The 25,816-nt window shown below is 45.7% G+C and overlaps 1 protein-coding gene across 2 annotated transcripts in view; it reads right to left on the reverse strand.

The window, feature by feature from the left end:
- LOC308534073 (uncharacterized protein) overlaps positions 1 to 13,185 on the reverse strand; it is a 46,329-nt gene extending 33,144 nt beyond the window's left edge. Inside the window, exons 1-4 of one of the 2 annotated variants that reach the window (XM_081112359.1) lie at positions 12,630 to 13,185; positions 12,328 to 12,387; positions 9,943 to 10,116; positions 9,399 to 9,524 (exon numbers count right to left, since the gene is read on the reverse strand). In XM_081112359.1, the coding sequence (XP_080968485.1) occupies positions 9,399 to 9,524; positions 9,943 to 10,017 (201 nt within the window). In that variant the 5' untranslated portion in view covers positions 10,018 to 10,116; positions 12,328 to 12,387; positions 12,630 to 13,185. Of the gene's footprint in view, positions 1 to 9,398; positions 9,525 to 9,942; positions 10,117 to 12,327 lie in introns of both variants that reach the window. The other variant, XM_081112360.1, reaches the window with a different exon arrangement.
- Between the last annotated feature and the right edge of the window lie 12,631 nt (positions 13,186 to 25,816).

A 25,816-nucleotide genomic window follows, 5' to 3' on the forward strand; every position in this document is an offset into this window, starting at 1 on the left:
TGTCTCCTTACCTGCGGCCCTGCTTTCTGATCACAATCATGATCAAGATCACAGTTGGCAGGCAAGTAGGCTCTTGGGTTCCGGAGTGCCGCCTTGCTTTCAAATCACGATCACGGACCAGAGGCAAGGCAGCTCCTGGGTCCCTGGGTCCCGCCTTACCTTCGGCTTGGATTTCCAATCACGATCCTATCACGGGCAGCATGCAAGGTGGCGCCTGGGTCCTGGGGGGCTGCCTTGTCTGAGGCCCAGCATTCTGATCATGATCACGATAATGGTCTGCAGGCAAGGAGTCTCCTGGGTCCCGGGGTGCCACCTTGCATATGGCCTGGCTTTCCAGTAACAATCACGATCACGGGCAACAGGCAAGGCGTCTCCTGGGTCCTAGGGGGCCGCGTTGCCTGTGGCCCAGCTTTCCAATCATGACCACGGGCCGCAGGCAAGGCGGCTCCTGGTTCCCGGGTGCTACTTCTCCTGCAACCCGGCTTTCAGATCACGATCACGATTATGGGCCTCTGGTAAGGCGGCTCCTGGGGCCCGGGGTCCTGCCTTGTCTGTGGTCCGGCTTTCCGAACACAATCACAATCACGTGCTGCAGGCAAGGCAGCTCTTGGGTCCCGGGGTGATGCTTTGCCTGCAGTCTGGCTTTCTGAAAATGATCACGATCACGATCAAGATCACGAGCCACAAGCAAGGCGGCTCCTGGGTCACGGGGAGCCGCCTTGCCTGCAACTTGACTTTACAAGAACCATCACAATCACGACTGCAGGCAAGGCAGCTCCTGGGTCTGGGGGTGCCGCCTTGCCTGCGACCCGGCTTTCAAATCATGATCATGCTCCGCAGGCGAGGCGGCTCCTGGGTCCCGGGGTGCCGCCTTGCCTGCGGCCCGCTTTCCGATCACAATCACGATCACGATCCCGATTAGGATCACGAATCTTGCCCGCAGGCAAGGCGGAACTGGGTCTCGGAATGTTTCCTTGCCTGCGGCTCGTGATCATGACTGAAGATGGGCCGCAGGCAAGGCAGCATTCTGAGACCCAGAAGCCTTTGCCGGTGGCCTATATCATGATCGTGATCGTGATAGTGGTTGTGATTGTGATCATGATCGTGATCGTGATCATAAAGCCAGGCCGCAGGCAAGGCGGATTCTGGGTCTCGGAATGGCACCTTGCCTGTGGCCCAGTTTTCAAATCATGATCATGGAGCACAGGCAAGGTGGCATTCTGAGACCCAGAAGCCTCGCTGTTTCCCGCCCATATCGTGATCGTGATCGTGATCATGTTCGGAAAGCCAGGAAGCAGGCAAGGCGGCTTCTGTGTCACGGAATGTCGCCTTGCCTGCGGGCCAGTTTTCAAATCATGATCACGGGTCACAGGCAAGGCGGCTCCTGGGACCCGGGCTGCTTCCCTGCCTGTGGTCTGGCTTTCCAAACTCAATCACTGGCCGCAGGCAAGGCAGCTACTGGGTCTCAGAAAGCCGCCTTGCCTGAACCCAGCTTTCAAATCACAAACATGGGCCACTGGCAAGTTGGCTCCTGGGTCCCGGCTGTCTCCCTGCCTGTGGCCCAGTTTTCCGATCACGATCATGAGCTGCAGCAAGGCAGATCCTGGGTCCTGGTGTGCCGCCTTGCCAGAGGCCTGGCTTTCCCATCACGATCACGATCAAGATCACCATCACGATCACGAATCTGGGCCGCAGGCAAGGCGGCTTCTGGGTCTCGGAATGTCGCCTTGTCTGTGTCCCGTCATCATGATTTGAAAGCTGGGCCGCAAGCAAGGTGGCATTCTGAGACCCAGAAGTCGCCAGCCTCCAGTCCATATTGTGATCGTGATCGTGATCATGATCATAATCGTGATCCTGATTGTGATCGTGATGGTGATAGTGATCTTGATCGGAGAGCCCGGCTGCAGGCAAGGTGGCTTCTGGGTCACGAAATGTCGCCTTGCCTGCGGCCCAGTTTTCAAATCATGATCACGAGCGGCAGGCTTGGCGGCTCCTGGGACCCGGGATGCCGCCTTGCCTTTGTTCTGGCTTTCCGATCTCAATCACGGGCCACAGGCAAGGCAGCTACTGGGTCTCAGAATTCCGCCTTGCCTAAAGCCCAGCTTTCAAATCACAATCATGGGCCACAGGCAAGTTGGCTCCTGGGGTGGCTGTCTCCTTGCCTGTGGCCCAGTTTTCCGATCACGATCATGAGCTGCAGCAAGGCGGATCCTGGGTCCTGGTGTGTTGCCTTTCCTGAGGCCTGGCTTTCTGATCAGGATCGCGATCACCATCACGATCACGATCACGATAACCATCACGAATCTCTGACGGAGGCAAGGCGGCTTCTGGGTCTCGCAATGTGGCCTTGCCTGCAGCCCGTGATCATGATTTGAAAGCTGGGCCGCAGGCAAGGCGGCATTCCGAAACCCAGAAGCCGCCTTGCCTGCGGCCCATAAGGTGATCATGAATCGTGATCGGAAAGGCAGGCCGCAGGCAAGGCGGCTTCTGGGTCTCGGAATGCGGCCTTCCTTGCGGCACAGCTTTCAAATCATCATCACGGGCCACAGGCAAGGTGGCCCCTGGGTCCTGGCTGTCTCCTTGCCTGTGGCCCATCTTTCTGATCACGATCACGAGCTGCAGCAAGGCGGAACCAGGGTCCCGGTGTGCTGCCTTGCCTGAGGCCTGGCTTTCCGATCACGATCACGATGATGATCACGATCAGGATTACGATCATGAATCTGGGCCGCAGGAAAGGCGGCTTCTGGGTCTCGGAATGTCGCCTTGCCTGCGGCTCGTGATCATGACTGAAGATGGGCCGCAGGCAAGGCAGCATTCCGAGACCCAGAAGCCTTTGCCTGCGGCCTATATCGTGATCGTGATCCTGATAGTGGTTGCTATTGTGATAGTGATCATGATCGTAATCGTGATAGGGGTTGTGATTGTGATCGTGATCAGAAAGCCAGGCCGCAGGCAAGGCGGATTCTGGGTCTCAGAATTCCACCTTGCCTGCGGCCCAGCTTTCAAATCATGATCGCGGGCCACAGGCAAGGCGGCTCCTTGGACCCGGGATGCCAACTTGCCTGTGGTCTGGCTTTTCCATCTCCTTCACGGGCCGCAGGCAAGGCAGCTTCTGGATCTCAGAATGCCGCCTGGCCTGAAGCCAGCTTTCAAATCACGATCATGGTCCTCAGGCAAGTCGGCTCCTGGGTCCCGGCTGTCTCCTTGCCTGTGGCCCAGTTTTCTGATCACGATCACGAGCTGCAGCAAGGCGGATCCTGGGTGCTGGTGTGCTGCCTTGCCTGAGGCCTGGTTTACGATCACGATCACTATCACGATCACGAACACAATCAGGTTCACGAAACTGTGCCGCACCCAAGGTGGCTTCTGGGTCTCGGAATGTCGTCTTGCCTGCGGCCCGTGTCGTGATCGTGATCGTGATCTTGATTGTGATCTTGATGGTGTTCGTGATCTGAGAGCCAGGCCACAGGCAAGGCGACTTCTGCGTCACGGAATGCCACCTTGCCTGTGGCCCAGCTTTCAAATCACGATCACTGGCCGCAGGCAAGGCGGCCCCTGGGATTTGGGATGCCGCCTTGCCTTTGTTCTGGCTTTCCAAACTCAATCAAGGGCTGCAGGCAAGGCAGCTACTGGGTCTCAGAATGCCGCCTTGCCTGAACCCAGCTTTCAAATCACAATCATGGTCCTCAGGCAAGTCGGCTCCTGGGTCTCGGCTGTCTCCTTGAATGTGGCCCATTTTTCTGATCAAGATCATGAGCTGTAGCAAGGTAGATCCTGGGTCCTGGTGTGCCACCTTGCCTGAGGATTGGCTTTCCGATCACGATCACGATCACGAATCTGGGCCAAAGGCAAGGCGGCTTCTGGGTCTCGGAATGTTGCCTTGCCTACGGCCCATTATCATGATTTGAAAGCTGGGCCGCTGGCAAGACGGCATTCTGAGACCCAGAAGCCACCTTGCCTGTGGCCCAGATTTGTGATCGTGATCGAGATTGTGAACGGAAAGCCAGGCCGCAGGCAAGGCGACTCTCAGCACCCGAGATGCCTCCTTGCCTGTGGTCTGGCTTTCCGATCTCAATCACGGGCCTCAGGCAAGGCAGCAACTGGGTCTCAGAATGCCGCCTTGCCTGAAGCCCGGCTTTCAAGTCACCATCATGGGCCACAGGCAAGTCGCCTCCTGGGTTCCGGCAGTCTCCTTGCCTGGGGCCCAGTTTTCTGATCACGATCATGTGCGGCAGCAAGGCAGATCCTGGGTCCTGGTGTGCCATGTGCCTGAGGCCTGGCTTTCCCATCACGATCACGATCACGATCACGATCACGATCAAGAATCTGGGCTGCAGGCAACGCGGCTTCTGGGTCTCGGAATGTTGCCTTGCCTGCAGCCCTTGATCATGATTTGAAAGCTGGACCGAAGGCAAGGCGGCATTCCGAGACCCAGAACCCGCCTTGCCTGTGGCCCAGATTCGTGATCGTGATCGAGATCGTGATCGGAAAGCCAGGCTGCAGGCAAGGCGGCTGTGTGCCACCTTGCCTGAAGCCTGGCTTTCCCATCACGATAACGATCACGAATCTGGGCCGCAGGCAAGGCGGCTTCTTGGTCTTGGAATGTCGCCTTCCATCGGCCCATGATCATGATTTGATAGCTGGGCCACAGGCAAGGCGGCATTCCGAGACCCAGAACCCGCCTATCTGTGGCCCAGATTCGTGATCGATCGTGATCGTAATCGTGATCGTGATCTTTATCGCAAAGCCAGGCCACAGGCAAGGCGGCCTCTGAGTCTCGGAATGCCGCCTTGCCTGCGGCCCATCTTTCAAATCATGATCACGGGCCACCTGCAAGGCGCATCCTGAGACCGGGGATGCCACCTTGTCTGTGGTTTGGCGTTCTGATGTCAAACACGGCCGCAGGCAAGGCAGCTTCAGGGTCTCAGAATGCCACCTTGCCTGAAGCCCGGCTTTCAAATGACAATCATGGGCCAGAGGCAAGGTGGCTCCTGGGTCTTGTGATGTTTCCCTGCCTGTGGCCCGTTACTGAGATAGGAAAGCCGGACCAAAGGCAGGGCGGCTCCTGGGTGCCCAGGGGCCGCCTTGCCTGTGGTCCAGCTTTCTGATCTCGACCATTATCACAGGCCACAGGCAAGGAGGCTCCTTGGTCTCCAGGTTACTCCTTGCCTTCGGCCAGCTTTCCGATCACAATCACAATCATGATCACGATCTCAAGTTGCAGGCACAGTGGCTCCTGGGTGCCAGGCTGCTGCCTTGCCTGTGGCCTGGCTTTTCGATCTGGATTACAGGCTGTTCACAAGGCAGCTCCTGGGTCACGGCTGTCTCCTTGCCTGGGACCAAGTTTTCTGATCATGATCACGATCACGTTCGTGATCACGAATCTGGGCCGCAGGCAAGGTGGCTTCTGGGTCTCGGAATGTCTCCCTGCCTGTGGCCCGTGATCATGATTTCAAAGCTGGGCCGCAGGCAAGGCGGCATTCCGAGACCCAGAAGCCGCATTGCCTGCGGCCCAGATTCGTGATCGTGATCGTGATCGTGATCGGAAAACCAGGCCACAGGCAAGTCGACTTCTGGGTCTCGGAATGGTGCCTTGCCTGCGGACCAGCATTCAAATTATGATCATGGGCCGCAGGCAAGGCGGCTCCTGTGACCCGGGATGCCACCTTGCCTGTGGTCTGGCTTACCAATCTCAATCATGGGCCACAGGCAAGGCAGCTAGTGGATCTCAGAATGCCGCCTTGCCTGAAGCCCGGCTTTCAAATCACGACCATGGGCCACAGGCAAGTCGGCTCCTAGGTCCCGCCTGTCTCCTTGCCTCTGGCCCAGTTTTCTGATCATGATCATGTGCTGCATCAAGGCGGATCCTGGGTCCTGGTGTGCCGCCTTGCCTGAGGCCTGGCTTTCTGATCACGATCATGATCACTATCACGATCACGATCACTATCTTGGGCCACAGGCAAGGCGACTTCTGGGTCTCACAGTGCCGCCTTGCCTGAAGTCCGGCTTTCAAATCACGATCATGGGCCACAGGCAAGGCGGCTCCTGGGTCTCGGAGTGCCCCATTGCCTGTGGCCTATCTTTCAGAAAACGATCCGGATCATGATCACGGGCTGCAGGTAAGGAATCTCCTGTGTCCCAGGGTGCCGCCTTGGGTATGTTCTGGCGTTCTGATCACAATCACAATCACTATAACTATCATGGGCCGCAGGCAAGACGGCTCCTGGGTCCCAGCTGATCCCTTGCCTATGGCCCGGTTTTCTGATCACCATCAAGATCACAAACTGCAGGCAAGGAGGCTTCTTGTTCCTGGAGTGCCACCTTGCCTGTGGTCGGCTTTCTGATCTCAATCATGGAACGCAGGCACGGCGGCTCCTGGGTTCCCAGGGGCTGCGTTGCCTGCAGTGCTGCTTTCCGACCTCGATCATGATCACAAGCCACAGGCAAGGTGGCTCCTGGGTCTCCTTGGGACGCTGAGCCTGCGGCCCGGCTTTCTGATCACAATCCTGATCATGATCACGATCTTGAGCCGCAGGCATGTGGCTCCTGGGTCCCGGGGTGCTGCCTTGTCTGTGGCCCAGCTTTCAAATCACGATCACGGGCTATAGGCTAGGTGGCTACTGGGTCCCGGGTTGCTGTCTTGCCTGCGGCCTAGCTTTCCGATCATGATCACGATCACAATCACTATCACGATCACGATCACGGTTGCAGTCCAGGTGGCTGCTGGGTCCTGGATTGCCGCCTTGGGTGAGGCCCGACTTTCAAATCATGATCACTGGCCATAGGCTATTGGCTCCTGTGTTCCGGGGTGCCATCTTTCCTGCGGTCCCGCTTTCAGATCATGATCACGATCATGATCATGATCACAGCTGCAGGCAAGGCAGCTCCGGGGTCAGGGGGCCTCCTTGCCTGTGGCCTGGCTTTCCGATCACTATCACGATCACGGGGTGCTGGCAAGACGGCTCCTGTGTCCCGGTGTGCCGCCTTGCCTGCGGCCCTGCTTTCTGATCACGATCATGATCAAGATCACAGTTGGCAGGCAAGTAGGCTCTTGGGTTCCGGAGTGCCGCCTTGCTTTCAAATCACGATCACGGACCAGAGGCAAGGCAGCTCCTGGGCCCCTGGGTGCTGCCTTACCTTCGGCTTGGATTTCCAATCACGATCCTATCACGGGCAGCATGCAAGGAGGCGCCTGGGTCCTGGGGGGCTGTCTTGTCTGAGGCCCAGCTTTCTGATCACGATCATGATTATGGTCTGCAGGCAAGGAGTCTCCTGGGTCCCGGGGTGCCACCTTGCATATGGCCTGGCTTTCCAGTAACAATCACGATCATGGGCAACAGGCAAGGCGTCTCCTGGGTCCTAGGGGGCCGCGTTGCCTGTGGCCCAGCTTTCCGATCATGACCACAGGCCGCAGGCAAGGCGGCTCCTGGTTCCCAGGTGCTACTTCTCCTGCAACCCGGCTTTCAGATCACGATCACGATTATGGCCTCTGGTAAGGCGGCTCCTGGGGCCCGGGGTCCTGCCTTGCCTGTGGTCCGGCTTTCCGAACACAACCACAATCACGTGCTGCAGGCAAGGCAGCTCTTGGGTCCCGGGGTGATGCTTTGCCTGCGGTCCGGCTTTCCGAAAATGATCATGATCACGATCAAGATCACGGGCCACAAGCAAGGCGGCTCCTGGGTCACGGGGAGCCGCCTTGCCTGCAACTTGACTTTACAAGAACCATCACAATCACGACTGCAGGCAAGGCAGCTCCTGGGTCTGGGGGTGCCGTCTTGCCTGCGGCCCAGCTTTCTGATCACGATCACGATCATGGGCCGCAGGCAAGGTGGCTTCTTGGTCCCGGGGTGCTGCCTTGCCTTCGGCACTTCTCTCTGATCATGATCACGGGCCGCAGGCAAGGCCGCTCCTGGGTACCAGCGTGCCATCTTCCCTGCGGACCTGCTTTCCCATCACGATCATGATCACAGCCGCAGGCAAGGCGGCTCCTGGGTCCTGGGCATCACCTTGCCTGCTGTCTGGCTTTCCAGCGGCTCCTGGAGTTTGACAGAAAATAGTAATACCCAAGCATGTCAAATTCGCAGTAAACAATACACTGAGGAAGCAGGCAAAAGAAAGACAGGGCTAAGTTTAGAGGATAAAAAAAAGAGGAGTCGTATAGGTGGCAAGCATGCTGTGGGAAAGCTTGTGTTTTTGAGCCAGTTAAATTGTGGGAGGCAGGTATGCTTTTAATCAGCTTGCCCTAGTAGAACAGATTTATTTATTCCCCAGATGCTAAACTTGCTTTAAGAAATCATGTTTACTAGGCATATATAAAATATCAAGCGGCCCTACTCATTTCCGAATCACAGAGAGTAGACGGGTAGAGGGTTACTCAGAATTCTTCTTTGTAGAATATTTTGTGATATTAACCAGAGAAAACGTGAAAAAAAATGTAGTGAAACTCCTTCAATGTTTGTTATTGAGTTAAGGACTGGGGGTGTGTGACAGTGTGTGTAGCATTGAGGACTGTAAACAAGAAAAGATTTGAGGGAAGTACACACCGTAACCCAGTATGAGTTAAGTTATAAAACTGTAATTATAAAATTGTAGTGCTGAGTAAAATTATACAAACAAGTGCAATGCAAATTTCAGGGAAATATAAGCTCACTGGGGGCTATGATAGTTCACAAAATAAATCTTGAAATATGGTTGAAATCCATAGACTGAGGAGAAGAGGGACGGGTACACCAGGTTTGGGGGAAGGTGAGGAAAGGCACAGAAGCATTCCCATGGTATGTGAGAGGAGGCATGAAAGACCCCAACTGGAGGAAGCGGAGGTTCTGGGTGGGAGTAAAGACTGGACAGCAAGGTTGGGGAAAATCATGGAGTGTCTTCCGGGAGGCAGAGCCTTCTTCCATTAAAGTGAAGTTATAGTACTGAAGCAGGTCAACTCATTTCAATTCCATTTTATACTCACTGTTGTGTATGAGATAGACTTTTTCTCAAAACATAACAAGAGATAAGGTTGTGTTAACAACGTATTGGTTAAAATCATGAAATAATGAAATAACATTAATTTTCCACCTTTGACCCAAACATATTTATTTCTAAGTAAAAAAAACCTCACTAAATCTGTATATCTTGTGTTGTTACCAAAAAAAAAAGTTAACATGCTTCTAAAACTTAAGAGAGAACTAAGAATAATACCTGTTCATCCCATGATTCTGTGCGAGCCATACTAGATGAAAGTTTTTGGCATGAATCCTAAACAATACCTAGGATTAGATGAGGGCTTGACTTTTTTTTTGCTGTGAATGTTAATGCGAATTCTGTTAATGGACTTTGTATAATGTAGCACCTGACTTTCAAAGCAAGTAGAAATTGGCAAAGACAACCAACATCAAGGGAAAAATTACCTTTTCACTTAACTTCATCATATAGTATAAATTATTGCTCCCCGGGATCATGGGCAGCTTGACCCGAAGGGGCAGATCCAGCAGTGCAGCCACTCCGATGTCTGAAAAGTGGGCTTCGTGCTCGCCCTGTCAGGAACAAAGGAGAGTTCTGTCTTTCCTTTTAGGCTTTATTTCCTTGGTCCAGGCCTATCTACCCCTACTTTAAGCAAAGAAGCAAAGGGTCATACAGTCAGGTTGGAAGGGGCCTGGCCTGAAGACCTCCTGATCTGTTATCAGCCAGAAGCTACACCCCACTGCGCTGCACCAGGGCACCCCCAGCACCACAGTTACACCCATGGGACTTGTCTGTGGCTCTCCTGCCCCATGTAAGACAGGGCCTCCTGCCACTAGCATCTCCATATAGCTGGCTGTCTTCATGACCTTGGCAAGGCTGCTGGTGGCCTTCTTGGTGGGAGCAAAGCCAGCAAACTTAGAGTGGGTGCTGAGGTAACTCTCCATTGAAGACCTGGGCCCCTGCCCTCCTCATCCCTTGTCCAGACCTCACCTGGAATGGCCGGTATGCCCTTTTGCTTGAGGCCCCGCTATCTCCGAGTTCCAGGTTGTAATGTGGGGCCCCCATAGGGCGGAGCCCTCAAAGGCTGGCTCCTCTCGCTTGAGGCCTGAGCATCCAGAGCTGGGGAAATCAGTCCACAGGGCCTGGTCCAAAAATCATTTCTCTCTGAAACCAACACAAAACCATAGTCAAACCAAACCCCAAGTCACAACATATAACGCTTTGCTGGCGCACAGCTGGCTAATTTCTTCTGGCCTCCAAAGAGCTATGGTTCCAGAAAAAGAAAACTCCAGGAGTGATTGTACCAACCATTCTAGGGCCAGAGGCCTGGCTTTCCACCTGTCCCCTCCTAGACACTATGACCACACCTTTCCCAGGCTCCTGCAACCACTTTCCACTCCAGGTCTCAATGACGTTCTTTTGACCCTTGTTTCTCATCCAGTTCATCTGACTGCTACCCTTTATCCTTCTTGATCCTTTGGTGTCCACTGTCACCTCTCTTGCCTTAAGCTCTCACTTTATAATCCCAAAGTTTAAAAATTAAAAATTAAAGTAATGTCACATTCAAAGGGCTCAACAACATATATTCATTCATGTTATCAAATAAGAACCGGCAACACTTAAGAGTTAAGGACTGTATCTACCCTGCTTTGCTCCATAACAATTACTGCTCTCAGCTACAGAGCTCAGGCCCTCTCTGCCCAGCAGAGCTACTTCCTCCAAAGGCTGATCTACCAAGCATGCCCAGCTCCTTTCCTGGGGATCTCAAGATAAGTGCTTAGTTGTTAATATTAGAAAGATGACTTTAATTGTCTAATATACCTACATGATCTCACAATTTTTTTATAGTATTGTGTACCATAAAACCAGTGAATGTTAACTTCTAATGAAAACTGGATTTGAAATTCTTTCCCAGGATAATATCTTAAATAGGGAAATTCAATTTGATTGTTCTAATTCACAACCACTCCCAAATGAGAAATGTCAGCCTCTACCTTCCCAACCACTCCCAAATGAGAAATGTCAGCAATCATTTATTCAATAAACATAAGATTACTTTCCTTTTCCTCAATTTTCAGCCTTCCTTGCTATCTCTCCTTCTCCTAAAAAGAGCCTAAAGGGAAAAATGTGGTAAAATGAAGCCAAAGACAGGTTTTGAATCCTAATTTTTGTTTTATTCTAATTTTGGCGATATGAAGTCTCAAGTATTTTTGCATAATATACAAGGATCTTCATATTCTAAACCTTATTTATATAACAGCCTAGTCTCATCTCCTACAGGTGCCTTTCTGGTGTACTATGCTGCAGTAAAGGCTGGTGTATGTTTCTCCAGACACATTATACCCGCATTGATTATACCTTTATACTTGCTATTCTCACTGCTTGGGAAATCTTCCCACAGCTTTTCTGTCTGGAAAACTTTTCTTCATCCTTCAAATGATCCCTGCTATATAAGGTCCCCCCTGACTTCACCAAATAAACTTAGGCATACCTTTACTATTTTCCCATTTGCTTTGTGCATTCAACAAAAGACCACAAACACTAAGAAACACTGCCAGAATGGAAATGATCATTAATGATCAATTGTTGTTTATAACACCGAAGAGGAACCATTAAATAAATTCTATCCCACATCAGCAGCCCAGGGCCTAATATAGGGTCCATAAGCCTTTGTCAAGGGAAAGAAGTCTGACCTCAGCAAGGCAAGTCTAGTAAGACAGCTGAGACTAACAGGCCCCTAAGGATATGAGATTGGCACTGGGTACTGTACACATTGGATTAACACCTAGAGGTCAGCTGAGAGAATCAATACCCATAAAAGAAGCAGAATCCAGAACCCACGGACTGAAATTTGTGGAATATCAAAGTTTAGAGGAGAAAAGAAAGAACCAGGAGACAAAAGGTAAAGATGGAAAGAAAGATATAAACAAAAAAGTAATTATGAGACTATAGAAAGAGAACTCAGTGCTATGATTTATCACATAGGTAAGAAAGGGAGTGGGGGTTAGAAAGAGCTTCCAGAAGGGGTTAAGGTGTCAGTTGCCAGACATTTCTAAGAGCAAAGAAAAAATAACATTCAGAAGAACTGAGCACATTTCATAATTAGCACATTATTGGTAACCCCTGCAGTCCAGAAGAGCAGGGGTGAAAGGAAGGTTCAGAGTGGTTAAGTAACAAGTGAGTGGTGAGGAAAGGAAATTATTATCAGATAAGAGCTTTTTATTCTGAGGTTCCGAAGCAACATCAAGAGTACATGTTGCAGGAAAAATATACTGAACTCAAACTAATAAAAGCCAGCAGAAGCATCTTCTTATACAAACCACTGTGAGTAACACAGAATTCAGAAAAAGCAATGCTCCAAGTGCGCTTCCCCACCCTGAGCACTGGTGCGAGACAGCGTCTCCTCATGCGGGTGCACTTCTGAATGACGTTTTTCTGGGGGGTCAAAAGAAGTTAGTATGAGTACCATCATGATGTTTACGATATCCAAAAATGAGAAAAATCTTAAATTGTCTTAGACATTAAAATGCACATATCCAGAAGGAGATTTTTGTAAGTGTCTCAAATTTTCAAATTCAAATCTAGCCATTAAAAGCAAAAGCTACTGCGGACAACTGTGTGAGTGTGTGTGTGTGTGTGTGTGTGTGTGTGTGTATCCAATTAGATAGAATGCCTACCTGGTAGGGAATCTCTTCATCTCTTAGGGGAAGTGTCTGGCATCAATAAATTATTCAATAATTATACAGGTCTTTAAGGAATGAGATGAACCTCTTCTAAGATGACTTCAAGAACAAACAAAACTTGAATTTTTAAAGCCTGAAAATCATTAACAAATATCTGAATACCAAAGATAAGTTGTACATTTGTTATTCCTTTAAAAAAAAACTAATATTTCAAGTAAAATACTACTATACTACTACCACCACAGCTATCCTGACCGTTTCTTTTGGAATAACAAGTTTAAATGCTCTAATGAAAACATGGCCCTTTTAACGAAAAGTATAGAAAGCATATATTGACAAAAATTAAAAAATAATTCAAATATTGATTCCACTAGCAATCAATATTGAGGACAGAGAAACAATAAACTAAAATTATTTTTCATTGAAATAATGAAAGAGCTTTTGATGTTATAAAAAGCATATTTTGATAGTTAATTTAGAAATTTGAGTAATTTAAATATACATTTGAAAATTATTTTTAAATTTGAAAACAAATTAATCCTCAGGTATATAAATCTAAGTACCTTTTCCTAGTATGAAGAGACTTAAAATGGCAATCTGTCCACAAGGCATTTTAAATGTTCCAAGGTTACTTACTGAATTAATGCATGAAATTGCTCAAAGCTAAGCTCTTTGGCAGCCAAGGCAACTATACTTAAAAGACACTGTTCAGCAATACACATGACAAATTAATGACACAAGATACACACAGCAGAAGGCAAACACTTTCAAGCAACCAAAACTTTTCCTCTTCTTACTTCATTTAAATCCTCAGTTTACTTTAAACTTTACTATCATATAAATTTATGTTTCAACATATTAGTTGCCATCATTTTACTGAAATGGATATAATATTAAGAGTATAGAAGGTGAATAAATAACAAATACTTCTTTTCAGTTCAGGTATGCTAGGATAGTTTTATTTATTTTATTTTATTTTATTTTTTTATCAGGGCTTGCTTTTAAAATTTTTATTGATTTAATATGCAAAACATTTACATGGTTCAAAAGTGAAACCTGTATAAAGAGATAAGCAAAGAGAAGTTTCATTCTTTTACTTTCAAGATTTTCATTAGTTTCTGGTTTATTCTTATTTCTTTTTTTAACAATACGCAAATATATGTCAGCTTAATTCCCATTTTTTCTTATAAAATTATTTATATTATATATATACTTTTTTACATCATGCTTTTTAAAATTTGATATTTCTTGAAAACATTCCATATCAGTTCATAGAGATTTTTGCTGCATAGTATTCGTTGTTTGGATATACCATCATTTATTCAACTAGTTTTAGTTAGATGGGCATTTAGATTGTTCTCTGTTTCTTCTATGAAAATTGATTAGCTTAAACTTTTATCCCTAATAGGGACAATTTTGGAAATTTTTATTTTCCAAGGGAATTATTTATTTCAACTACGTTTTCTAATGTATTCCCATGAAGTTATGCAGTCATCTAAATATTTTACATTTTTTTCAGTTTTTTTTAATTAAATCTTTATTGTTCAGATTATTGCATTAGTTACTCTTTTTTCCCACCATAACTCCCCTCCACCCAGTTCCCACCCCACCCTCTGCCCTCACTCCCCACCCACTGTCCTCATCCATAGGTGCACGATTATTGTCCTCTCTCTTCCCTCACCCCACACCCCTTCCCCCCGCCCCAAGAATAGTTAGTCCATTCCCTTTCTATGTCCCTGATTCTATTACAATCGCCAGTTCATACTGTTCATCACATTATTTATTCACTTGATTTTTAGATTCACTTGTTGATAGATGTGTATTTGTTGTTCAGAATTTGTATCTTTACCGTTTTCTTCTTCTTCCTCTTCTTAAAGGATACCTTTCAGCATTTCATATAATACTGGTTTGGTGGTGATGAACTCCTTTAGCTTTTTCTTATCTGTGAAGCTCTTTATTTGGCCTTCACTTCTGAATGATAGCTTTGCTGGATAAAGTAGTCTAGGTTGTAGGTTCTTGGTATTCATCACTTTGAATATTTCTTGCCACTCCCTTCTGGCCTGCAAAGTTTCTGTTGAGAAATCAGCTGACAGTCGTATGGGTACTCCCTTGTAGGTAACTGAGTTTCTTTCTCTTGCTGCTTTTAAGATTCTCTCTTTGTCTTTTGCTCTTGGCATTTTAATGATGATGTGTCTTGGTGTGGTCCTCTTTGGATTCCTTTTGTTTGGGGTACCCTGCGCTTCCAGGACTTGGAAGTCTATTTCTTTCACCAGGTAGGGGAAGTTTTCTGTCATTATTTCTTCAAAGAGGTTTTCAATATCTTGCTCTCTCTCTTCTTCTGGCACCCCTATAATTCGGATGTTGGTACGCTTGAAGTCATCCCAGAGGCTCCTTACACTATCTTCGTATTTTTGTATTCTTTTTTCATTTTGCTTTTCCGGTTGGGTGTTTTTTGCTTCTTCGTATTTCAAATCTTTGACTTGATTCTTGCGATCCACTGGTCTTCTGTTGGGAGTCTGTATAATGTTCTTTATTTCAGTCAGTGTATTCTTAATTTCTAGTTGGTCCTTTATCACAACATCGAGGGTCTCATTAGATTTCTTGAGGATCTCACTACATTTATCGGCGGTCTCACCAGTCTTCTTGAAGATCTCACTCCATTTATCGGTGGTCTCACCAGTCTTTTCGAGGGCCTTATTAAGTTTATCGGCGGCTTCTAGACAGTTCTTTAAAGACCTTAAATGTGTGGTTTTGAACTCTATATCCAGCAGTTTGCTTTCCTGAATTCTGTCATTTGTGTCCTGTTTCTTTGTCTCGGCATTTTTTGTGCTTCGCTGTGTTGACAGAGTGCCTTTCTGTACTAAGTGTCCCAATTACCTGAGGTGGACACTCTTGGTGCACCCCCTTGTGGGTTTTGTGCACAGTCTTGTTGTAATTAAGCCTTGATTGTTGTAGTTATCACTGTGAGGAATTGACCTCCAGGCCAATTGGCTGTGAGAATCAGCTGTGTCTGCAGTGGGAGAACTTCTGTGCTGGAGACACCCCTCTGGGGGTAGACTTACTTCGATGGGGCTTTGGTGCTCACTGAGTCTGCCCCCTGAGTTTGTCTTTTATGGTTCCATGGAGCTGCAAACTGCATACTAGAATAGTTTTAAAATATGAGAAATTATTGGCAATCATAGTGCTTCACACATCATTGTAATGTGTCCTGTACTTTTAAAACATCTGGAAACAAGTGTGCATTACCAGAAGCTAAAACTATACCCCACACAAGCCAGTGAAATTAATGCTTATACAGAATGCAATACTGACAATGGGGAAAATATCTCACAATTAACCATTTGGGATAAGATAAAATTTTTTCTAACACTTTCCAAAGAATACTAGTTTTTCTGTGACTGATTAAATAATTTTACTGTGCATCTACTACAAAAGTTGTCATAAAGAGCAATTTAGAGAAAGGAGGCAAGCAATATATAAAGGTTAGCAGGCAGAATGGTGGGACATATAAAATCTGAGAAAAAGAAAATAGTTTGGAAAGAAGGGGAAAAAAACCCTGGTAAAATAGATTGTTACATGGAATAAAAATGTTAATGTATGTTCATCACCTTTGTTGACATCTAAGATAAATTCTCATATTTTCAGTTAACAAAACTTTTCAAATGTATACCACAATATAAAACAAATTTAAAATCTCGTTTTATTCATGTCCACTTTAAAAATGACGCAAAGTAAATTGAAAAAGTATGAAACTATATTTTCAAAGGGGAATTCAGTGTAGTATGCCCACCTAAATTACTTACTGAAGTAGCAAACTTAATGTATAATGAAGCCTTTTAATCTATCACTGTGGAACTTCCAGCACTGTCCACAGTATGTATGCAGTCTATACTAAGATACTAATAAAAAAAAAGTTACAATAAAAGATCTTACTATTTCCTTACTTTTTAATATAGAGACTGGCTTTAAGTACCTTATCATAAATTAAGCATAGGCTAAAAAAGATCCTCATCAGGTTAAAACCTTTCACTTATTCTTAAGAGGAAATACTAAACTTGCCAGAATAGGGAATCTTATATTTCAACAGTCCTTGTTTTGGTAGGTGAGAAACTCATTATGTCAATACCCCGGCCGCCGCCCCTGTCTCCCTTAAAAGGAAATAACTTATCTGGGATTGGAGCAGGAGCGGTGATTCTTCTCCAGTCCTTGCAGATGAGGGGCTCATCATGTCACAGCCCTCATTCCTCCTTAAGATAAGATGGCATGGCCATGCTGCACATCAGTAAGGTTAGCACAGCTGCCAGATTTTTTTATGGCCACCCTGCACAGGTTTTTGTTTTCACAATATCTGGAAATGGCCTAGGGGGAGACATGAGACAGAGCACAGGTACATTCAAAATAAAGGAGTTGCAGCCTTCACAGAGAAAGCATCACTGATAGCCACATGTTCCCACTTCTTTATATGGATTGTAGTTATTGCCTCTTCAGAGAGCTAGTGTATACACTGCTTGGTCCTTGGGATCCTATTTTATGTTCATCCAGGAAGTTAAGTAGTTTAGGGACTCTGATTAGATTGACAGAGCAAAGGGGAACTTAGACTTTTTTAAAGTTTGGGTTTTTTCAATGATATCAAAGGTGTGACAGTCTTCCTAACAACAGGATCATCTGTTGTCTGTACACTTGGTTCCTTAAATATAATAAATATACAGTTGGGAAAAGTCATTGTTTGCTCAGTTATTTACATTCGATCCAATCTTCATTAGTTAGCATTTACTCTAAGCAAATTTTAATGAGGCAGGCATGTGCTGTATTTTACTGAAAGGTAGGAAAGGTCTAGTGACTGAAGCACCAAAAAGGTACTATTTCACTTGCACATTAAGGTAGACGCACATCTTATTCTTAAGGACTATCAAAGAAAACCTGTCCATTTCAGTTGTAATTGTATTGTATACTCCCAGAATTCATAAGCCATAAATATTACTTTGTTGCACGTACTTTACAATTGCCATTAAAAACCCATGTACTTTCTACACCCAGTGTTTGAAATAAATACATATTCTACAATCTAAGTATCACTCTCTCAGGTTAGTTTTGTCTAACAAACTAAAGGTACTGAACTGTGATCTATACAGAAAAGACATGAATTTGCAAACTGAGTTAAGAGTGATAAGTAGAATATGGTTGTAGATATGATTAATGATACAATTGTAGGAAATGATTCATGTATGGTTATAAAATAGAATACAGTTTCAAAAAAAAAACCATCAAAGCTCAAAATGGATTTAAATTATTCTGAATCATGGTCACAGGAAAGATACTTTTGATAATGTGGGATTCTTATATACACCATAAAAATACTGCTAATATGATGTGAAAGAGTTAATAAGTCTTCTTCAATGTGTTAGTTTAAAACAGCTTTTCATTTTCCTAGTCACTACACAATATAATTTATGCACAGACACTGGTTTTGAGTCTGGCAGAAAACCCCACTCTGTGATCCCACAGCCTTACCTCTAGGTTCAGTGCTCGTTCTTTTCCAAGAGGAGCAAATGCACTAGGCAACAATCCGTGGCCACTTGCTAAGGACCGAAGGTCAAAATAGTACTGGGCATAGACACTGGTGGGAACATAAAGATGAAACCGCAGTAGACATATGTATTGCCTTTCCAACTCATTTCTGGGGAAGAAGGAAAACAAAACCACCACAGGGCCATTTTAGTCAACTTGGTTCTCTTCAAAATTGTCATTCTAAGCTACTAGGTTGGCTCTGAGTTTAGTTTTGAAACAAATAAAAGCTACCCAGCTGGGCTAACACACTAATGTTCAAACAGGCAAACAAGGTTCAACAGTTTGTGGTCCCCTTTGAGTTTGGGACAAGGGGAAGGAGGTTATATCTCTTGTGCACAATTGCTGTTGACTAGGGGCTCAATTATCAGAGTCCCATTAGTGCAGCTGTAGTTTTATTCTTCTTGCTCACTCACTGGGCTCCACTCTAGTGCTCAGATGAAAGGAATGATGTATGCTGTTTCTTAGCCCTGAAGAACTTGCAGACATTTTCACCAGGCTGATAGCAGGAAGGGGATTAGGAAAGTAGAGATGTGCCAACAAAAGGACTGGGCACATCACCACAGCAACAAATGGATCCATTCAGAGCCACCACTCTTATCTTTGAGGGGAAAACTCTTGGAAAATTATCAGACACCAAAGAAGAAATTGAGGAAGAGACAAATAAATGGAAGCATGTACAATGCTCATGGACAGGAAGCATTAACATCTTTAAAATGTCCATACCACCTCAAATAATCTCTTTCAACCAAATTCCTATCAAGGTGCCAATGCCATCTTTTACAGAAGTAGAACAAGTAATCCAAAGTTTTATATGGACCCACAAAAGACCCTGGATAATTTGGCACAGCAGTTGAGAGGAAAACAAAACAGGTTGGAGGTATCACACTACCTGATATCAAACTCCACTACAGGGTTATAGTCATCAATACAGCATGGTACTAGCATAAAAACAAACATACATCAATGGAACAAAATTGAAAGCCCAGAAATAACCCTACACCTATATGTTTAATTACTGTTTGACAAAAGAGGAGACTTTATTTAACGGTATAAAGACAGTCTATTCAGTAAGTGATGTTGGGTAAATTGAACAGATACATTCAAAAAATGAAGCTAGACCACTTCTTACACCATATACAAGAATAGACTCAAAATGGATTATTTACTTAAATGTAAGAGTCAAAACCATTGAACTCCTAGAAGAAAACATAGGCACTAAGATCTGGAATATTTCTCTTCGTGTTTTGCTGATAGATTACCCTGAACAAGCGAAATAAAAGAAAAAATAAAGAAATGAGACTATCTCAAACTAATAGTTTTAGTATAGCAAAAGAAAACATCAACAAAATAAAAAGACAACATACTGATGGGAAAACATATTTGACAATGATATCTCTAATAAGGGGTTTAATATTCAAAATTTATAAAAAACATATATAACTCTACAGCTTATAAAAAACATATACAGCTCAATACCAAAAATATGAACTATCTAATTAAAACATGGACAGAGGACCTGAAAAGACACTTATCCAAAGAGAGCATACAGATGGCTGATAGACATGAAAAGATGCTTAACATCACCGATCATCAGTGATATGCAAATTAAAACCACAGTGAGATATCCTCACACCTGTCAGAATGGCTATCATCAACAAACAGCAAGTGTTGACAAGGATGTGGAGAAAAGGGAACCCTCGTGCACTTTTGGTGGCAAGGTATATTGGTGCAGACACTGTGGAAAATAGTATGGAAGTTCCTCAAAAATTAAAAATTGAACTGCCTATGACTCAGTGATTCCACCCCTGGTATACATATGAAGAAAACCAGGACACTAATTGAGAGAATATATGCACCCTATATTCACTGCAGGATTATTTCTAATCCTTAAGCTGTAGAAGCAACTCAAGTGCTCATTAACTGATGAGTGGATAAAAAAGCAGTGGAATATTATTACTCATCCATAAAAAAGAATGAGATCCTGCCATTTGTGAGAGAATAGTTGGACCTAGAGGGTATAATGTTAGTGAAATAAGTCAGTCAGAGAAATACAAATAACATATGATTTCACTAAAAAGCAATATAAATGATCAAACAAAACAGAAGCAGACTAAGAGGTAAACGGAATATTTTGATGGTTGCCAGAGGAGAAGAGGTTTGGGGGTGGGGGGGCTGGGTGAAGAAGGTGAAGAAATTGAGAAGTACAGACTGGCAATTACAATGCAGTTATGGGGATATAAATTACACCATAGGAAAGAGAGTCAATAATACTGCAATAACTATGCATGGTGTCAGGTCAGTACTAAAAATACTGTGGAATACACTTTGCAAAGCACATGATTTTCTAACCATTATGCTGTACACCCGAGACTCATATAAAATAACTAGAAGCCCTGTGCACAGATTTGTGTTCTTACACAATCCAGGACCCCTCGGGGGATGTCAGAGAGCCAGATCCCTGCAGGCCAGGCCGAGGGACCCCACCAGTGCACGAATCTGTGCACTGGGCCTCTAGTATGTATATAAGATCTTTGGTTAATCTCTTCCTGCCCTTTGCCCCCCCCCCCCCATTCTCTCTGAGATTCATCAGTCTGTTCCATGTTCCCACGCCTATGGTTTTCACTCCTGTGTTAAGCGTCTGCCCCTGGTGGCCAGTGCACATCATAACTACTGGCTGGGCAGCCGGTCGCTTGGGCTTTTATTTATATATAGATATTGAATGTAAAGTCTTATTGAAAATAAATGAAATTTTTAAAAGGGGGGAATAGACGAACAGGTTTGGCTCAGTGGATAGAGCGTCGGCCTGCGGACTGAAGGGTCCCAGGTTCGATTCCGGTCAAGGGCATGTACCTTGGTTGCGGGCACATCCCTACTGGGGGGCGTGCGGGAGGCAGCTGATCGATGTTTCTAACTCTCTGTCCCTCTCTCTTCTTCTCTGTGAAAAATCAATAAAATATATTTTAAAAAAAATTAAAAAAAATAAAAGGGGGGAATAAAAGACCTGAACTGGTAGACAGCGTTAAAAAAGCCATGAACGTATTAACATTACTGTTGTTTTTGGATGTGAGTTTCTACAAAGTTTGCTACCAGAGAAATATACCAAATCATCACACAGATTATTACAATAATAACACATGAAGACATACTAATTAATGAGGAGTATGAAATGTCAAAGCAAATATGGATAGAAAAATGTATGTAATTTTATGCCTAGTTCAGTCCTCTGCACAATGTAACCTTTCAAAATATTTCTTATTTTGTAAACTTTATGGGGGCAAATAAGGTATTCGAAAATGGTTAGAAACTTCATCAAAATCTTGCAAACTCACAAGTCCTTGATTGTAATGCCGCTTAGCAATGGGAAGAAGTGAAAATTCCACATAGTCTGATCGTGCAGATACTTGTGTGTCAGAATAATCGCTCCCAAAACAATGCGTTTCCAGTTAGATGGGCAAATGTCGATTTCAGCATAAGATAAAAGTCTTTCTATGTAAACCTGCAAAGTAGAACACTGGTTTTTGATTCTAGTTCAGTTTAAGTTCTGTGATAAGAACTTTCAGGAATGATAGATTTCATCAGTTTTTGCCATGCCTTTTATTCTTAGCTTCTAGAGCAGCCGTGGGCAAACTACGGCCCGCGGGCCGGATCCGGCCCTTTTGAAATGAATAAAACTAAAAAAAGAAAATACCGTACCCTTTTATGTAATGGCGTTTACTTTGAATTTATATTAGTTCACACAAACACTCCATCCATGCTTTTGTTCTGGCCCTCCAGTCCAGTTTAAGAACCCATTGTGGCCCTCGAGTCAAAAAGTTTGCCCACCCATGTTCTAGAGAGACTGCTTGGCCAGTCAAAGCCAGAGGCCAAGAAACAGTTGCAAATCAGACAGTTCTACTGCCTACTTTCCTATGTGAATTTGCAGCCTGCTCACCATAGAGTCCCTGGTTCCACTCTTGGCCCCAGTCAGGACTCATGCGGGAGGCAATCAATAGATGTCTCTCTCTCATACTGGTGATTCTCTCTTTCTCCTCTCCTCCCCTTTCTTTTCTACTTTCTCTGAAAATCAATAGACAAAATATCCTCTGGTGAGGATTAAAAAAATTTTTTTTAACAACAGCCCCCCCAGTGGCTGCTGTGTGGTGCAGCAGCACAGGCAGTGCAAACAGGTGTGTCTGAGGCAGGTCTCTACAACTGTCAGGTATTCCTGGACTTAGTGCCTTTGTAAGAAACACACACGCACACCAAGGATAGTCATTTCATATCCCCTAAGCCTCACATCTCCATCATAATTCTGTGAAATCCATGTCTGTCTTACACAACCTGAAGCTTGGTCAGTTCTGTTGGTTTCAGGTGGAAGCAGAGCTGCCGGTCTCTATCTCCCTGGTTCTCCTCCAAACCTGCCAGATAGCTGGTGAGATCTCATGATTTCTTCACATGTACTACATGTCTATTCTACAAAGAACTGGGTGAAGTTAACAGCTAAGCAAAGATTATAGAGGCAAGCTGTGATTTGCTGTTTCGTCAAAGGGTTCTTTGAAGAAGAGTATGTTTACTGTCCGAGGTTGTCAGATTGACAGCTCACATTCACCAAAGGTGTTAACACCCAACTGTATTTTGGAAAGCAAAAGGTTATTGAACATTATGTGTTATTAGTGAAAGTTTGCACCAATCTTCCAAAGCTAAATGTTCCCAGGTATCCTATGAATGAACCTCCTTACAAGGTTCAACTGTCAACTTTCTGGGAATAATTAATTAGAGACACATACAACATTGGAAATCACTCAACTTTCCTTCATCTCTTATGCAGATCTAGAATGTGCCATTACTCATTCATTTATACCACTTGCCCTCCTGTGTCAGTAGAATTGAGATTTCTCTTCTCACTGAAACTCTTCTAGCAGTGAAGTCAATCCCATCCCACTTCTGAAGAACACCTCCCACAATTACCTCTTCTTGAACTCTTTCCTGGGCCACAGATTCTCCCCAATATGAATGTATTTATGTGATACCCATCCCACCCCCCACAATCCTTAGACTGCCTCCTCTCTGTTTGCTCACAGTGAATGCCCTGAAGCTGCTTCTCATCTCCCACTCTCTCCTTCACCCACTGCAGTCTTCCCCTGGCACTGTCACTCGACTGAAACTACTACTGCTAAGGTCATCGGTGCATTTGCACATACAAACCAGAGCTCTTCACCCCAGCTCCCCACTCCCCACGCATTCCCTAATGTCATGTGGGGCACTGCCATTTGCCTAGGTGCTTGGCCAAAGACGTCCAATTGAGTTGACCTGCTGCAATCTGTTAGCAACTCTTATCTCTGCCTGTCACTGATAGTGAGACTGCTTCCTAGTCTATTTGTCACTTCTCACCCATGTCACTGTTATTGCCCCTGACTTCTCAGCCTCCACTCTGTCTCCCAGCTACAGTCATTCTCCCCAAAGCAGCCAGGATAGCTTTTTTAATCAAGAGCACTTCCCCACCCTGCTCAACTCTGCCAAAGGGTTTCCACCAAACAAATCAAAATGTCACTTCCTCCCATGGCCTGCAAGCTGCAAGGCCCAATCAGGCAGCACTTGCCCTACATTCTTTCCCTCATTCCACACTCTGACCACACTGGCCATACCTCACTCTTACTCAAATACCAAGTATAAGTTCCCGTCTCAGAGGCTGGCACTTGTTCCCTCTGCACATAACGCCAGAGCTCCTCATCTTCCTCAGTTCAGTCAGGCCAGGGTCAGATGCCGTCTCTTACAGAGGCTCTTCTTGATCACCTCTCTAAAGTAGCAAGCCCCTCTCAGCATGATATCACGTCACCCTGCTGTACCTTCGTGATATTTACTACTACCTGAGATATTCACCTTTTAACAACACTCAGTTAAAGAAATATTTATATCTTCCTCACTAGGACAGAAGCTCCATAAAAGCAAACACTTTATTCAACCATGTCTCTCCTCTATCCTCTGCACTTAGATCTGTAAGGACTCAGCTCTGAAGGAGAAATCATCAGGCATAGCTTAGGGTGCTATCGAAAACAGGGGGGAACAAGAAAATAAAAGTAAGATAAGCGAGGTTCCAGAAAGAGAGTGAGGTCAAAGTGCTCAATGCTGCCAAGAAGTTGCTCCTTCCATAAATATCCAATAAATACCTGCTCTTGTTATTCTTCTATCTTCCATGCACTTTTTATTCACACGTTTTCTCGGTCCTGGAATAGCTAATACTAATTCCCTGCCAGTAGCTCAGATTCATGCTCTAATTCCACATATTCAAACGCGTGGCCTGGTGCATCAAATTCGTGCATGGAGTGGGGTGTTCCCTCAGCCCAACCTACACCCTCTCCAATCGGGAACCCCTTGGGGGATGTCCAACTGCCAGATTAGGCCCAATCCCATGGGCCTAAACTGGCAGTCGGACATCTCTCTCACAATCTGGAACTGCTGGCTCCTAACTGCTCACCTGCCTACCTGCCTGATTGCCCCTAACTGCCTCTGCCTGCCTGCCTGATCTATCCCCCAACTGCCCTCCTCTGCTGGCCAATTTGGTTCTGACTAGTCTCTTTCTATGCCAATCAGCATCAAAAGCTCTGCTTCCTAGGCAGCCATTGGCTCCTCACACTTCACCCAGATTTGGTTCTGACTGGTCAGTTTCTATGCCAGTCAGAGTCTCTGAGCCTATCAACAGAGCCTGATCAGAAGGGCAGCACTGATCAGCAGCTCCGGTGGAGGCCTGGAGAGAAATGGAGGGGCTGCTGCTGGCCTGGCTTGGAGAGAAAGAGAGAGGCAAGTGTTGATCAACAGCTGCCACACAGGCTATGGATCAGACCCTGCTTCTCTCTTCAGGCCTCTTTCTGGGCCTGGTTTGCAGTCTCCTCAGCAGCCTGTGCTGGGTCATCATGCCTGCAGCTGCAGCAGTCAGTGCTGGGTCGCCATGGCAACCCAGTGCTGACTGCAGGACTGACTTCCGGTTGGCTGAACCTCCGGTTGTGACGGACCGAGGGTTTTTATATAGTAGGATGATCTCTAGAGATGCCCCTCTGTCTCACAGGTGCATCATCTTAATGTGTTTGAAAAGGAATCACCCTCTTCTACCCCAGATGCTCTCCTTGCTGAGGTCCCTAGCTCTTCAGGTGGGAGCACCACTCCCGCCTTTGATCAGCTGTGCTCAGCACTCCAGATGGCTGGCAGCTCCATGGAAAGGACTGTGTCTGGTCCAGTGCCCACTGAGGGGTCTCTATTCAGAAGCACAGGCTGCCTCTCCAAAATTCTGACTGAACACTGAAGCAGGAGGCACTGCACTAAGTACTCTTCCCTCGGACCAAGCAGGAGACTTTCCCCTTTAGGATTGTCCGAGGGAGGAGTGATACAATCCCCATTCCTTCTCACTAGAATGGACCACTCATTCCAAATGACACACTCTTTCCACAGGAATCCTGCATGAATGACACACAGGCCCTTACACAGCTGTAGCTGAGCAGACAACCAGCAAAGCCCTTTCAGGTCCTACTGGCACTAGAATCCTGGAAACATCACAGGCAGGCACAAGAGGACAGAAAGGACGGATGAACACCCATCATCCAAGGAACAGAGAACTTAGGGCTCTAGTTCTCCGTCAGGAC

This window comes from Myotis nattereri, assembly GCF_964212035.1.
Source record: "Myotis nattereri genome assembly, chromosome: 1".
NCBI lineage: Eukaryota > Metazoa > Chordata > Mammalia > Chiroptera > Vespertilionidae > Myotis > Myotis nattereri.